General features: G+C 50.2%; 1 protein-coding gene across 3 annotated transcripts in view; it reads right to left on the bottom strand.

The window, feature by feature from the left end:
- The window catches only part of Shisa6 (shisa family member 6), a 289,285-nt gene extending 274,287 nt beyond the window's left edge, over nucleotides 1-14,998 (bottom strand). For 2 of the 3 annotated variants that reach the window (XM_041664053.1, XM_041664054.1), the window contains exon 1: nucleotides 13,411-14,998. In XM_041664053.1, the coding sequence (XP_041519987.1) occupies nucleotides 13,411-14,057 (647 nt within the window). In that variant the 5' untranslated portion in view covers nucleotides 14,058-14,998. The remainder of the gene's footprint in view (nucleotides 1-13,410) is intronic. The other variant, XM_041664052.1, reaches the window with a different exon arrangement.
- Nucleotides 14,999-16,676: the final 1,678 nt, after the last annotated feature.

The raw sequence follows: 16,676 nt of genomic DNA, 5'->3' as shown, positions 1-16,676 counted from the left end.
ACAAGGAGAATGGCTTAATTTATGTCTCCCTATTCCCAGTTCTCTCACAGTCCACTTGAAAAACACAGCTGCTGGCTTTGTGTGTGCACAAGACCGCTCTCCTCACACAGAGGCACAGAATGGATGTGGGGATCTCATTTGTTGGTTAACAATGTCTATGCATCTGCATTGAGCTGTTCTGCAGGTCTGAGTTGTCCCCAGCACAATTGGAATTCATCACGGCCAGTAAACATCTCTGCAAGGAAAGGGCAGCCTGCTTATTCCGTTTTTCAAGTAAGCAGAGCCAGTTGCTGCTGCCCCATGTGTGCCTGCCCTGAGGCTGCTGATAGGGGGCCAGTCAAGAGTCTACAGCATCTGTAGCCACGCTCATTCCTAACAGCATTCTCGCCAGTGCACTTCCTCCAGACCCCAGGAAACATAATGCAAATTTACCCAGGTCTAAGAAATCCAGAAGAATCAAGCCCAGACTTTCCAGCAATCTTTAGGTGATTTGAGAATGAATCAGATTTGAGTGTGTCAAGTGTTGCCACTGGCTAATTGAAAGCAGTTGCCAAGATGGCTTAGCATAACCACACGACTAACCACATGACAAGTAAGTTTATAAAAGCACTTTCGTGGAAGGTGCCGATTTATTGTAGAGTTGGTTAGTTTGGGTTGGTTTTGATTTTTTTTTTTCATTCTGTTTGCTTTGCTTCTGCTTTGGCAGAGACCTCCGTCTCTAGATGAGCAAACACAAACAGCAGAGCCTGTTGACCAAATGCTGGGATTCTGAACTAGGGAACCTAAGTTGGGATGCTGGCCATCTTGGTATACACTGGTACTCATTAATCAGCTACTTACATTCCCATGGCTCTGTTTTCTCATTTAAAAATTAAGCCAAAGTAATAAGGCCTGTGTGTGTGTGTGTGTGTGTGTGTGCAGTCTACCTCTTAGGGTTATTGTGAAGATTAAATTCATTAATATTTGTGAAACACTTATAATAGAGCCTGGTGCTTAGGAAGCACTAAGTAAATATTTGACTAACTAGATCTTAAATGGGCTCAGCCTACAGAAACACAGCTGTAGCACAGGTGGAAGAAGGAAATCGCGGGGTCTGTCTCGACAAAGTTGACATAACAAAACTTTCAAATCGCATGGTCTAGCCGTGGCCATGGTCATCTTGGGAGGAACTATCCGCAGACCCCATTTCCCACCACAGCCTAATGACCAGAAGTCCACCTGCTCACACGCCAGGTGCTCTTGAGTCCTGTACTTGGACTTGGAGAGGCAGGTGCAGAGAGAGTATGTGTTCCTGTGCACCAGGCCATGGCAGATCATGTTTTGCCTGTCAGCACTAGGAAGCACCAAGATAACGGCCCATAGAGAGACAGAGGATCCACACAGGAGCAAATCCACTGATTATTCCTGGAGCTTGGGTGGACAGTCACATCAACCTGACTAAGGAAACAGTCAGTTGGTTTCCTATTAGTCTCTTCTCTTTTTTCCTTTCTGCTTCTCTCTACCTATCTTCTCCTTCTTTCAGATAAGTTTAAAAATTATCATCATCCCCATGCTCAAGTAAATAACGTTAATTCAAGTAAACGCTATTCAGTCAGTCACTCGGTCATTTTCATTATGCTAAGTACTGTCCCAGTTTGACCAAATTAGTCTCACACTTCCTGCACAGCCCTATTGATGGGACCTGCAACCAAGAAAAATTGCTCCCTTGAATTTCTTTTTTCAACCAGCTTTCCTAAAGAGCCCTCTGAATCTTTAAGTTCTTTGAGTGACTAGGTTCCATATGTGGTTACTATCCCCTAGATGAACAGCATCTGCATAGCCAGAGAGACTGGAAGTCACATCCCATGGGAAGGCTTCTATGAATATTGACTCAAATACTAGATCCTGAAAAGAGGATGGAGGGGCCTTGACTGTTGTCCTTGAGGAGGTGTTTTGCAGTCTTGTGGATGTGAGGAATCAGTTTGGGTTCTCCAATGTCAATTAGAAAAGCATCCTAACAATAGACTAGACTGTCTGCAGAATAGATAAATGAATGGACACCTACACCCCAAGAGGAGAGGAGATGATGATACTCAGAGGGAAGGGACTGAAAAAGCATTATAAGTCCTTTTCTATCAAGAGGATCTATAAGAAGAACATGCCAAAACCAAGCATCCTTATGAGGTCATTTGCAGAGGATAAAGTCTACAAGATAAGGAATGAATAAGGATAAGTGTATTCTCTTCCATGCCCAGGGATGCCTCTCTTTTAAGTGAAGATGTCACCTTTGTCCTGACTTTCCAAGTGTGTTGGAGTCAGGATGGTCCAGAGAAGCCCATAGCGCTCCAGTATATTCACCCATATCCCACATCCGGGTTAATAGACCAGAGGGGCCAAGGGACTCACTGAAGATCATGGAGACAGTAAGTGACAGAAGCGGCCTGCTATCTCGACATTCAGAAAATGCTCCAAGGCAGGAAAAGATGGATGACAATCTCCAGAAGCAAGAGGAAAGACCTTTGTTATCTATCTGTCCCTTGAGAGTACATAAGCAGATGAGGGGAGGATGTCAAAGTTCTTTTTCTAAGGTGCCTGCTTCTGGCCATTCTTACAGGAGGTGTGCTGCTATCTCCTCCTAACAGTGGTATTGGAACAGTGGTTTAGGTGTGAGTTCCTTAGGCCACTGAGCAAGACCCTCAATGGGAACAAAGGCAAATCTCAAAGTCTTCTGTCCCCTCTGTCTGAAGTTGGCCTCTGAACCCCGTTCTTCTCAGGGCCAGCTGGCCATCCTGCAGCTATGACGTTATAACACTACTTCTCAAAGCCCAAAGAGTTATAGATTCTAATACGTAGGGAAATGAAATGAGAAAAGAAAGAAGGATAAGGGAAATTAGATATAGTTTCCAGGGGGAATTCCAAATAGCAGTTGGGGTAGGTTAATCCCAACTGGTGAAACAGGATTTACAGAATGTATTCAGGAAATAACTGCCCGTGTGCACACACATTTGGGCACAAAACTGAAGATTCAACCAAGGCCTCATGCATGGTAGGCAGGTATTCTATCCCTAGCTGTCTTTTGCCTTTTTGTTTTAAAAGAGGGTCTCACTAAACTGCCCAAACTCACTCTATATAGTTCAGGTAGATCTTGAACTTGTGGTCTTGAGGCTTCAGCTTCCAGAATAGCTAGTATCAGGCCCAAAACCACCAGACTCAGCCGGAAAATAACACTTAATTGTTCCTTGAGCCATTGTAGGGTTTTAAATGAATTTTAAAAATACAAAAAATAAAACAAAGCTGATCTTTGGAAGGTATTTTTTGGGGATAGATATGAAAGATTAGCCATTAGCATGCCAACTGTCTACCTGGCCTGCTTAGAGGCAATCTGTCATCCGTGGTGGTGGTGGGGTGGTGTATGGCCCTGCACAATCTTGGCAGTCTTGTCTGAGATACTAATCTGCTCATCGTAGCTTTTTATCAGACAGAGAAAATAAAAAAAAAAAATTCGTCCAGGTCCAATTTGGGTAAAATTTAAATTAGTGGCATGAGAATTGATGCAATTTAATGAAGTCACAGTTGGATGAATTCAAGAAGAAAGGCTGGAGGGGGAAGGGGTTGGAAAGACAAGACGGAAGTGGCCAGGCATCAAGAGCAGGACAGATGGGAAAGCAGTGGTGGTAGAGGAGACATCGCAAGTCACAAGACGATGCATTTTAATGATGCGACTTTAAAGAGAAGAGAGAAACACAGCAGACTCTCTGCTTAAAGATCTGACATTCCTCTTCGCAAATGCTCCAGGGTGCAGAGAAGAGGCACTCACTGAATGGACATGGGTCCTGAATCTGAAGCTGGCTGTGGGTCATCAAAACACCAATGACCTGTGCTGGTTCCCCAAGCCTGTGGGCTGTCACTCCCAGGAAACTTTGTGCAGATTTCTTTACACGCAGTCATAAGTCGGAGACAGCTGACTTAGGGGCATTGCAGAAGGGCAGCACTCTAGAGTCTTCCTCATGCTCTGAAGCAGCATCGGTGTCCTGCCAATCATTCCACAGAGGTGGCTTGATGAGAGACTTGCTCATCCTCCAAAAGAGCCGCCCAAATACCAGTGTGAGGTCCCAACTCCTCTCCCCTGCTGAAATCTGACCCTGATTCCAGAACTGGGGGTGGAGGGGAACCACTTCCCAACAACTGCCTGCCTGTTCCCCACCCTTCCACCCCCAGATCCATCTGCTAAACCCCCCAGTAAAGAGCTTAAACCCCAGGCCCTAGGAAAGGAGAGGATGGAAGAAATCTAGAAGGCACTCTCAGATGCCACTTAATCAATAGCCCATCCCAGGGCCCGTGGCCCTCCCCATGGAGCAGCTGGAGTACAGGAAGAGGGAAAAGAGTGGAAACCACACTTCCCAGAAAAGGACATTTGGCTAAGAGAACAACCAATATGTCCAGAGGACAGGTGTCCTGAGTAATGAGACTTTAATGCAGAAGCTAATGGGAACAGGACATGAAACCAAATGCCAGAAAAACAAGGAATAATGAGCGTGTTTGAGAAGGCTACAGGAAGCAAAGACTCTTCTACCAACATCAGGGCACAGAGCCAAGGTTCTAGCCACCCAGAGCCTTGCTGGAACGTTAGCTCCCAGGGCCCTGGAGATGGGAACAGTGGCTTTAGGCAAGGAGGATCCTGGGAGAGCAAAGAGCTGGAAGGAGGTAAAGAGGACCGAAAACTGCGCTCTGCAGAGCTGGGTTCCTGGAGGCTGCTGAACCTGCTTCCACAGCCAGAGACTCTGCTCAGGTACCCCTGCTGTGGTCCTGCAGACCAGGCATGTGGGTCCCACGCTGGGCTGGCACCCAGAGATAACACCTGGAGGCCACACCCAGTGGTGGCTATTAGAATGTCTCAGGATTCCTTCCTCCTCCTGTGTCCTTCAGGGCAGAGGATTTGAGGAGGAAGGGAGCAGAGACTGGGGAAGGAGTGAAATCTGGAATTAGCACAGCTAGGAGGGCAGAAATGAGGAAGGACAGTCCGAATGGGCACGCGAGAGTTGGCTGCAGCTCTCTCTTGCATGTGCAGCCCTGGGTATTATAAATAGGGAAAGGGGGCATGGAGGGACAGTGATAAATGGACCTGTTAGCGAGCTGTGGGTCTCAGTAATTAAAACTGGGGATGCCCTGAGGTCCATCCTCTCCCTAGACCTCATCTTTCCTCCCTTCCCAAGCTCCACTCCACTCACCTCTCTCAGAGGCTGTGACTCATGCTCAATTGCCCAGGGCTTCTTTCTAAGCCACACAAGGCGTTTGCGTTTTTTTCTGATTTTTCCCTCAATGGACTTCAACGTTTCATTCTGCTTCTTAGAATTCTTTGTATGCCTTCATCTCAGTAAACAGCACCCACCCTTGAAAGAAAACCCTCTCACTGTCCTGGGCACATCTGTACCCCACATGCAGTCTAAGTGGGAGTGTTACCAGCTCTGGATGGAAGGTCATTGACCCTCTTGTCCTTTATCGTAACACATTGTCCCAGGCACAATCGGGGGGGGGGGGGGGGGGGGGGGGCTGCTTCCTTAAGCATTTCAGGTATCCCTGACTCTGTCAGGAAAGTAGAAGACAGTGAGCTACTTTTCTAAACCCTAAGGGAAGATACAGATGGGCAACATAGTGGTAGCTTGGCTTTGGACAAGGCATTATGCTAGGTTTCCCCATCTGTAAAATAGGCCTATATACTCTGTGGGCTGAAGGATGGTGAAGGAGGTGGGGGTGGGGGGGCAGAGGGAATACAGTGAGATTCTGCTTGGAAAATGCAGAACAGGGCTCCTGGTACCAAGTAAGTTCTCAAGGCCAGACACTATTGCTTGAGACATCACCCAGCCGAAACTCAGGGCCTCACAGCTTTCCTGAGTTTCACAGATGATGGAGGAATGGCAGTTCCTGACAGGACAAACTCCTACATTTGATGCCCACTGCCCAAGTTCCTAGTGGAACGGACTCCCTCGAGTGTGTTCAAAAGGGGCCTCGATGTGTGTTGGAGGGGGCTATAGAGTGATACAAGAGCCCAGTCCCTCCCCCTTTTCCCTAACTCTTGACTGATATTGGGGGAAACACCCATCTGCAGCAGCATAGCCATGACTATCCCCAGCTGCCCAGAGTATAACTGGGTGGTTCCCTACTCTTTGCTCTTTACTCGGCCAGCCCACTCTTGTCCCAACCAATCCCATCCCATAAATATGAACTGGAGGCATGGAAGCAAGGCAAGTATGGTAAATGGGTGTTAGGAATCTTCCAGAAATGCTATGGTAGCCTCAAGTCCGTGGGCCTGCAGGTATCCATGGCAGTCTGACCCAAGTGGTAACCTCATCTGAATACGGAATTGCAGAGGCGGTGGCTCTATGATAGAGGGCGGAGGGCAGTGAGCAGGGGCTCTGATCCCAGGCTTCCTCTCTGCATGCATCCCAAAGAAACTGGGTCCCTTTACCCTCGGCATCAAAGCAGGAAGCTAAATTGAGCAATCCGTCTACTATTTTATGCAGAAATGTGGGACATTCTTTTTTCCACTCTTTTTGGGCAGTTATCTGAAATGTTTGATGCATATTCAACTCCTTCCTTTTGTCTTCTTTCCCAACTATCCCACAGCTTGCCCAGCACACTGCTGTCACATGAAACTGGTCTTGCCTAAGAGGTACTTATCTTCCCACGTGAGGAGCAGCTCTGTCCACATGGTCACAGAGGGTGAGGGGCTCTCCCCTCCTCTGGTCCATCCTGTCTTTCGAGATGGTAGCGATACTCCTCCCAGCAGCTTTCCCTAGGGAAGGCACTGTGGCTTCCCACCGCCTTGTCCATTCATCAGCCTTACCCCCAACTTATTATTGCTTAAAAGAGCCAGATCTCCCTGGGAGGGGGAAAGATGCTATGGTTTCAGAAAGCCAAAGTGACCTGCTCTAGAGTCTCAAAGTGTTTCCAAGAGTGGCGCTATGGAGCCATTTGCAGAAGAAGACTAGTGTGTGGCCTCTCAAGGAGACTGCGAGGGAAGCGAATTCGGTACATACAGGCACCCGGGTTCTTTCAGAGGATCAGGCATAGCAAAGGCAGAGCTGCTAGGTGTCATTTCATACAGGTTCATCTCAGAGAACAACGGGGCCCATCATTTCAAACAGAGCTGAGAAAGGGAGCAACAGTCACCAGGAATTATGCTTTTGTGTCTCCAAGGGGGATCTTACATACACTGGAGGGGTCCCGGAGGGTGATTCTGAACACACACACTCGCACACGCAGGACCTCACTGCTGTGATACATCGCCGCAAGCCCCGCCCCCATACCTCCAGGTGAGAAGAGAAGCATCCAGAGTCACATTTTAAATTTCATAACTACCCACATAGTCATTCGGTGGTGCCTTACCCTGGGCCACCCTCCTTCCTTCAGCATATGCTGTATTCTCCTTTTTCAACAGTCTGCATTACTCACATCTTACTAGAGGATTTTGCTTAGATCAGGTTATTGCGCTTTAGAAAAGAACGCAGAGAAACTGGAAAAAAAAAAAAAGGACCAGGGACTATCATGAGAAATCATGTTGGTGGATGGAAACCCAAAGGCCAGCAAGACTCAAGACACAGAGAAGGGACCGAAAAAGGCTGTCACTCACATCTCCAAGAGTCGAAAAGTTATTTGCTGATGATTAAGAACCAAGCATAAAGCAGAGCAGACTGCTTCCAATGAAGAAAACGAGACTGAGGCTGGGCCTAGAACACGAACGCCAAGGCTTTCAGACAAAGCTCCCTTGACTAGCAGCTGAGACGCGTGGCATTGTGACCTCTGTGCTGTTGATTTCAAGTGCCTCGCTTAGAAAATTACAGAGTCAAACTGACTGTGGGAATAAGGCCATGATGCTGAAATGGGTAACAAAATAGTAGAATATGTTAGCCTGCCTTTTTATAAGACTTTGGTTCTACTTGTAGAAAAAGTAATAGAACTGACAATCTGCCCTGATTTCTTTTAAAAAGAAGCCTACTAGAGGCTTGAGACCAAGGGCCTCAGATCCTGTGAGGGTTTGCTGGTGAACTCCCTATGCCGGGCCTTCTTCCCCTTGATAATGTCTACCAACAAAAGGAGTACAGATATGAGGTCATAAATGTGACTCAGGGAAAAATAATGAGTTTGAGTTTCTCAAAGTAAAGTGAAGAGGGCCAAAATCATCACAGAAGGGGTGTTCCCAATGAAGGCAGCCCAAGGCCTCCTCTATCTCATTAGGGGCCCCTCTCCACCCACCTGAGACATCTTATACATCCACGAAGTCAAATCGTAACTTTGTAATTTCACAAAAGAAATGTTGCCAAGGAAAATGACAAACACTGGAAGGCAAAATACACTGAGTCTGCAACAGTTTCAAGTATAAACTCTTTAGAACTTTGGGTGGACAACATCGGATACACCAAAGAAGGAAGCTGCTGGACACTGTCACAGCCAGGCGCAGACAGCTAACTCAACGTGCAGCAGCGAGGGGCTCTCCTGGCTACGGGATGGAAGTAGAAAATTAAGACCTAAATAATATCCTGTCAGGCCCTGGAGAAATCAGTCAGCAGAGCTCAACAGAGGAAGTTCTTTTGGGTCTCAGCTGCCTTTTTATTGCAGATCTTGTAGGCATAGCTGTCTAGGATAATTGACCTCTTTCAGTCAGCCCACTTTTCAGATATCTTAACCATCGCTTTCTGCAAATTGATGTGAACCAACACGCCAGTCAGTAAAATCCCTCATTCAAATCGGTTGAAAACAATGAATTATACTTTGTCTTCTACAAGTGTGTTAGCAGACTAGAACTATGGGTCAATTTTCGGTTTCTTGACATCAGATTCCGTGAAATAAATGTGTTCTGAGAACAGGACAGGGTGGGACAGATGTGCAAGTCTTTTGAGCGTGGGGGCAGTGCAGGAAAGAAACACGAAGATAGTGAACAGCGTGACCCCAGAGGGTTGTCAAGGTCTCAAGGTGGTTGACCGTGTTTGCCTGGTTGTACTGCTAAAGCAAGAAGGAACCCAGCTAGCCTGTGTGTCGAGGGAGTGTGACTTGGAGTTTGAAACTGTTTTCTGCCTTCTCTAGGTGAGCTGGGCTCACAGGCAATGTATCCACATACATTCAAGAGCCATAACAGAAGCACGCCTGGGGGAGTCTCTGTAGTGTTGCTTTGTTCCATCAGAGATAACCACCAACTTTTTGTCCAATCGTTTTCTTACTTTTTGTTGTCTTCTTTCTGCCTTCTGGGGAGTCTGCCCCTAACCCTCCTTCATAATGCTTCTGTAACTTCCCAGCTTTCCCAATGTACATTTCTCTTTAAACTCAAGGAGAAAGGAAAACTTGAAAAAGGTAAAGCACTTCAATTCAGCCCAGGGCAAGATTCATTTTTCCCCCCTTTCCTTCCAAACTTCTATTTGGAGAAAAAAAAACAGCACCAAGCTGACTTGGTTGAGATTATAATGGGAAGCTCACAGTACTGCAGAAAAGAATATTGAATGTTCCTTACTAGACCTGGATGGAGATGGGTGTTCCTTGGACTTCCCACACGTCAGGGAACCCTGATTGCTCTTCGAGCTGATGAGGGAGGGGGACTTGATGGGGGAAGGGGAGGGAAATGGGAGGCGGTGGCGGGGAGGAGGCAGAAATCTTTAATAAATAAATTAATTAATTAAAAAATATTTGGATAAAAAAAAGAATATTGAATGTTTGACAGTTTGTCTTGCGTTCTTCACTCACTCAACTCTGGGGTTGTCCTGCTACAGCAGGGTTGGCCTGGAAGGGAAGCAGAGCTCTCCTGGTTTGTAATTAACTTCTAGAAGGAGAAAAGACAAAACAAACTTTTCCCTGGCCTATGCTAGAAATAAGAGTTGGGAGATGGACTCTGCAGATGAGCTACCTCCTAATACCCTTCCCTTCTCCCCAGGATGTATACTCCGGCTCTGCTCCTCCAAGCATCCTCCTCTGCCCATCATCTTCCCTGCCCACTTTCCTTCATACGCCCAATCCCGTACAGGCACCTCCAACTTCACCAACTGTGTCTACAGTATCTTAATAGCTTTCCGACCCATCTGTTAATTAGCCATTTAAAAAAGGAGCCACGCAGTTCCTCCTTAGAGCGATTCTCATCTCTGAGACATTAATGAATCAACTCATGGTGAGGAGGAGTAGGTTTGGATGTAAGAGAGCTGAGGGCAGAATAGAATGTCAAAAGGGGCCAGCCTCCTGGGCTGGGGGCTGGGCAGAATCCATACTTCTGGAGGATATGGGTCATCCTTCTCTGGGCAGACAGCCCCAAGTAAGGACTACAGGGACACTCAGGAAACATGACAATCGGAGGATGCCTGCAGGTCTAACCTTAACCTGAGAAGTTCTAAAGCAGGGCCAAGAAGAGGATGTAGCCTCTAATAGAAATGGGGTTCCAGCGAGGAAAGTTGGGACACCCCCACTCAGAGCAAGCATCGCTTTCTCCTCCTCAGAGCCCATCTTGCTAGATTTGGGTATTTGTATCATTGACACCGTGTTGTCTGTTAGAATTACCAGAGAGCTGGCTGTTTCCCCTCCAGACACCGACTTCTCACTCTGAATCCTGCTAGCAAGGGCTAATCACTTCCAGAAAAAGCAAAATCTGCTCTTCCCTGCAAGGGAGGGAGAGATGCAAGAAAGTCCAGTCATAAGGAATATGCATGTGTGTGGCAGACAGAGGGCTGCCCAGCCTGCGAACACCAAGGCAGAGCATATGGCCAATCCCTTCTTCCATCTCTTCTTAAACTCCCACAGTATCCCTTTGCAATGAGGCTTTTCTCACTGAAACTCCCTCAGACTCAGGAACGCTTGCCCCGGGAAGGAAAGGACTCAGGTCTGCCTGTCTTCAGGGAGGCTCACACACTGCAAAAGCTCTGTTCTCCCGTTCAGTATGGACACATCTTGGCTGCACTATTTCAGAAAGTGCATCCTAGCTCCCGACTTGATCTCCATTTCTCCCACTTTCCCTAGGAAGAACTCATTACTGTGTGACTGCATCTCTCCTCCATCACCGCCCCCTTTCCCTACCTGGCCTCTCTAACAACACAGACCACACAGTCGCCCCACCCAGGGGTGGCAAGCCGTGACATCTGAGGTACAAGCAGAGAAAGAGGAGCTCCCCTCCCATGTCCACGCAGAGGTGCATGGGGGTGACGTGGGCACTCACATAGACACTCTTGAGAAGAAGAGGTCCAGATGCTATGCCATTTTGCCAGTTGCTCAGAATGGAAAGACTTTCCCTGACCTGCTCAAGGTTACTCCTGAGTGTCCTTAGGTGTCACTCATCACTGTGAGTGTCACTCACCTCTGATCTCCAGCCCTACCCCCACCCGCCGCACATACACTGACAGGCATTGTCCCCTAGCCACCCAGCACCAGTACGATGGCTTCTAAAGCACGGATCAGGCCAGGCTGCAGCTGTTAGAGTGGTGCTCTGAACTGAATGAAATCAGGAGGTGAATCTGAGGGAGAGACATGCCACACTTCCACAATGGCCTGGGGCCTGAAATTCAGTTCACTCTCTCCTTCTCCCACCCCAGAAGCGGCCCCAAGAGTGCCCCCATGGTTACCCCAGTGTGGGACAGAGGGAGTCTGTGGGGGCAGAAGAGACTAATATCAAAAAGAGTGACTTCTAAGAGCCACATGGCAATATCGGTTTTCTTGGGGGCTTAATCTCAGACTCCAAGGCCACATAAACTTATCAAACACAGGTGATGTTGAGCAAATCGCACAAGACACCAGGGGCAGGGCAGGGAGAAACCCCAAGAAAGGTTACTCAAAAGAGGTAAGAGTCAGGATGGTTTTAATGGGACAAGAGGAGGGAAGAAGAGATGAGCCCGAGTCCTGGGCCAGAGGTGACAGATGAGGAACAACAGCACATCTGCTTCAGAAAGACCCCTGCCTCTAACTAACTGTTTCTTGGCTTTCCAAGCTGTGCCAAGACAGAATTCGCTGCCAGACCAAACAAACTCCTAGGGAGCGGGGATGCCTTGTTCTTGTTTTGTTCACGGTGCCCACACTTTGCATAGCAAGGCGTGGAGACCCCAGACCATTGCTCAAAATCCTGGTTCAAGACCAAAGGGATGTCGAGTAAACCAATGCTTACAGCAGCTAAAGGATGAATGGCTAGCTCGGGCAGTAAGGGGTTAAAAAGGGAAGCTCACTCCCTCTACAGTCAACCCAAGCCTAGTACTTGAGTGTGGAATGTCTGCATTTTGTGGATTTGAGTCAATAAAACCTGACAGGGAATATCATCGAGGGGGAGGGGCAGAATCAGCTCCTTCAGCATGCCTAGAAATTTCTACCTGCTTTCCTCTTTTCAGCAAGGTAGGGGTGATTAATGTTCAGAGCAGCGAAGGAAGGAGGTTTTCAAGTCAAGAGGATGATAAGCAAGGTGCATGGGCCAAGGCAGGCTTGGTGGGTCAGCTCACAAGCAGCGGACTGGGGGATGGGCCTGGGAACTAGGGCAGTGCCCACTCTGTGTGCCAGAAATGGAAGTGTTTCCTGGGGCAGGGCTTTCATTGAAGCCACATCCAGCCATTCATCTTTGTGGGGACACTGGAAGCATAGCTGTACTTCTCACCCTCTGCCTGTGTAATTCCTACAGGAGAGACTGGGTTCCTGTTGTGGCTTTGACTTTCCAGCGATCTCCTTGGGAGCCAGAGGCAAGGGTGAGAAGCAATCAGAGTGGAACTGTGGACTGTCATGTTTTAAGCTCCTGTTATACATTTTAGAAGGGGGCAGTCCCCAGTGTCTTTTCCATGTGTGCAATAAAAGACGCCCAACCGGGCTGAACACCATCCAAAGTGTTAACTCCGAGAGGCCTGCCTTGGAGGAACAAGTCCTCCAGTCTCAGCAGGAAAGCTAAGCACCCCACTGGAAGACATAACATCTGTGCTGGTCACAGGACATGGGGTACCTTCTTCCCAGCAGAGGCAGACACCCTTTTCATAACTATTCCACTCTTAACCCCTGGACATCCCAGCTTGCACTAACCCACTTGCTTTTCTTTTCAGTGAAGTGTTCATACTGTTCAGTTCTTTCTATTAAGCTGACACTACCATTTAAAACAAACAAAAACCTAAGCGTGGTACAAGCCATAGTAAAGTTGCCACACGCCATGCAAAAGAGAGCCTGGAGATTGGAAAATTAGTGGAATTCTTATCCTTGAACATCTTGAACTCCACTGATTCGTACTTTGTGTTGCAAATCCCTCTAACACTAAAGCATGCCTAGCTGCTTCCTAAGGAATGCGGGAGGGCCACAAGATTGATTGCTCTTAAAAGGAAGCGGCTGTGGAAGTGATTTAGAAGGATAGAAGAGGTGTGCTGAAAAAGACTGGACGGGGTGGGGGTATGTTAAGAGGGGACGAGGCCTGGCGACCCAAGGCGGGCACTCAGAAGCGCCTCTCACCTGTGGATGTTCATCTCTCGCGGGGGGCGGTGGGCCTTGTCATAGGAGACCTTGGCGAAGACGCCCGCTACGATGACAAAGGCGATCACCCCGCAGGTGATGTAGACGGTGAAGTTGGTCTTGTCCTTCTCCGGGTCGTACTTGTTCTCGGGCCCAGGCGACACCACCTTGGTGCTGGGCGTCTGCACCCATACCGGGCTTTGGTAGTTGGTACACTGGCGCTGGTCCAGCTTCTCGTGGCGCTTCTTGCAGCAGAAGCGATAGTAGCAGGTGCCGCAGCAGTACAGGTAGCCGCTCTCGCTGTTGTTACACTCGAACTCCTTGTCATACTGGCCGCTCACGTCGTAGTAGCCCCAGCACGTCTCGTAAGTGACGGTCGCGCTAGCCGCCGCCGCCGCCGCTGCTGCGGACTGTCCCCGCCGGCTGCCCGCCTCCGGGACGCCAGACGCCCGGGCGGTGCTGTTCAGCTCGCGGCCACCGCGGGCTAGGGCGCCTCCGGAACGTCGACCCCCGACGGCTCCCGCGCCTAGGGTCCGGTTAGCAGCGCGGCCGCGGGCAGCGTCTGCGCCGGGCGGCAGGTGTAGGGACGAGAGCGACAGCAGCAGCGACAGTAGCAGAGGCTGTAGCAGGAGGCGGCGCAGCGCCATGGCGGGGCCGGGCGGGAGGGCGCGGGCGGACGCGGGCTGCAGGCCGCTGCCCCAGAGGCTGGCCGGACTCCGAGGGCGACCGCGCGGGCTAGGCGAGCGATGCGAGCCGGTCAGCGGCGGGGCGATGGCGCCATCGAGGCGCGGGCGGCGGCAGGAGCGCACGGAGCGGCGGCCGGGCGCAGGCTGCGCGGGGCTCTCAGGCTGCGCGCCGGCTCCGTGCTCCCCCTGCGGGTTCCGCGCGCCTGGCGGGCAGCCCCATCCCCCGCCCGCGGCGGCCCCGCGCGGCTCGGCTCAGGCCGGTCCCGAAGAGCTGCTCCCGGAGGTGGCGGCAGCGTCGTGGTCCCGTCCGGGCAGCTCCTGCGGGACGAGACGGAGCAGCGGTCACGGGGTGCGGGGAGCGGCAGGCGGCCGGGCGGGGAAGGAGTGCGCAGCCCTCGAGGAGTGCGTCCTGGCTGGGACGGTGGCCCGAGGACGCACGGAGAGCCCCTGCGGGAGTCACCCGGCCGACCGGTCCGGGTGCGGTGCAGCCTGCTGAAGCTGGGGTCCGGCGGGCAGTCGGGGAGCGCGGAGGCTGCACCTCAGTCACTCACCGTGCCCGGCTGCGTCTGCAGCGGCGGCGGCTAGGCGGGAGCGCAGCGGCCGGAGAGAGCGAGCGAGCGGAGCCGAGAGCCGCCTGCACTAGTGCCAGAGCGTGTGCGGTAGGCGAGAGGGAGACACACGCACTCACACAGCTGCACACGCGGGAGCGCCGCGCGGGGAGGGCGGGGAGGGAGCCCAGCCGCTCGCCGCCGCCCACGTTTCCACGCCTGGGCGCCCGAGTGGGGGACGGCAGGACTTCTCTTTTGCCTCTTCCCCCCTCACTCGAAGCTCCGCGTCACCAAAGCCCGGACACCAGCTAAGCAACACTGCGTACTAAGCTGGCAAAGAGGGAGCTCACCCTGCTCCCCACTTCTCATGCCCGGGAGCAAGATGAGAGTGAGCTCTCTGGAGCCGGCCAGCGGCAGTCAGATGTCTTCTGACATTGCCCTTCCTGCCCTCTTGGTCAAGTACCACCCCCTTACCCCCCACACTCCCCCACCCTGCGCTTACCTTAGCCTGGTCTTTGTGCTTCCAGAAAGCAAATTGGGGTTTCTGCAAGCCTCTGCCTCTCCCTAGTGGTGATGCTCGCAGCCAAGATAAGAGGTCAAACCCATTGCTACAGGTTCCTACACCGAGGCCAGGGGTCAAGTGGCTCTTGGGCCATTAAGTGCCCTGAACCTAGGCTCTTTTCTTCTTCATCTCTCATACAGGAATGAGATTTCTGGGAGACACCTAGAATTCTCTCTTACTCCAACTTTTTCCCAGCGTTGAGACTGAGTTTAAAAGTTAAATATATATACACATACACCTGGGCTTTAAAGATTCCTTTGGGAAACTCTTGTATCCCCTGTTTTTGCCGTAAGGGGAGAAGAAGAGACGGGTGGGAATCCGAGGGAGGCATTCCCTCTGGACCAGAGTAAGGTAGGCATTCCCTATGAGCAGGTAGGCTCAAAGACCTGAGTCTGACTTTCCAAGCTCTGCCACCACCCCAAGAGGGAGTCAGAGTCCTAGTTTGGCGGTGTCCTTGGCAGAGGAGGGGGAACTGAGAAGAGGAGCAGCAGCAGCAGCAGCAGCGGCCAAGCTTCTGCCCATGTGTCCCGAGTACTTTGGGGGAAGGCAGGGGACAGACTGTCAGAACGATGGCAACAGAAATTTCCCTGAAATAGTCTGCTCAGTCCTACTCAGCGGGTGATTCAAACAAAAGATCAGCATTCAGGAAGAACTGGCAGTAAGTAGATGGATTGAATTGGAGCTGAAAGCCAGATTCCAAGACACAGAAGGACAGGATTCTTCTAGAAACTCCCCGTGTACTACTCTTTCTCGATCCCCTCCCTCTTCTTCTTCCTTGGCGCTTCCTGTTTCCTCCGCTTCATCTTTTAATGGTTCTGCTAACAATCACTGTTAGTGCCAATCCTGCCATGCACACTGACAAGTGCTAAGCTAAGGAAGAAGTAGCATAGCCCCTTCTTTAAGGAGTTCGTTTACAGAGGAGACAGTCAAATGATTTCTGCCTTTCTTGTTTGTATGCACGACAGAGATGGGCACAGTCTATTCTGAGAGCAGGGTACAGGCACCTAGCATAGCCCAGGGGAGGAGTAGAGAGGATCAAATACAGTTCTCAGGGTACTCTTGAAACACATGGTGAAGAATGATTAAGCGTTAGAAACATAAACAAGAAGGTAAAGATGCAGAGGAAACAGGGAAACTGGAAGAAATGAGTTGGTGAGGGTGGGTGAGCTAGGCATACAGAGTGAGGAAACCCTTAGAGGGGCTTCTAAATAAAGGCAGCTGGGGGGCACTGTAGGCCCTGTCAAAGAATTTGTATGTACTTCAACTGCTGGGGAAATAGTGGTGAATTTTAATAGTGGAAGATGCTATCAAATGTATAGGTTTGTTACATCTCCAAGTCTCTTGAAGGAGGAAACACTGGCTGAACTGGATTCAAGGAAGGCAATTTAGAAGTTGTGGTCACAATCCAGATGCAAAAATGATGAATATATGGGAGATGATGCCTGCAATGGATGTGATGTTCTCATTCAG

The sequence above is a fragment of the Microtus oregoni genome, unplaced genomic scaffold (assembly GCF_018167655.1).
Source record: "Microtus oregoni isolate MIOR12 unplaced genomic scaffold, Mior012 000015F_ref0000493, whole genome shotgun sequence".
Lineage (NCBI taxonomy): Eukaryota > Metazoa > Chordata > Mammalia > Rodentia > Cricetidae > Microtus > Microtus oregoni.
This window is presented reverse-complemented; position numbering and strand designations above follow the sequence as displayed.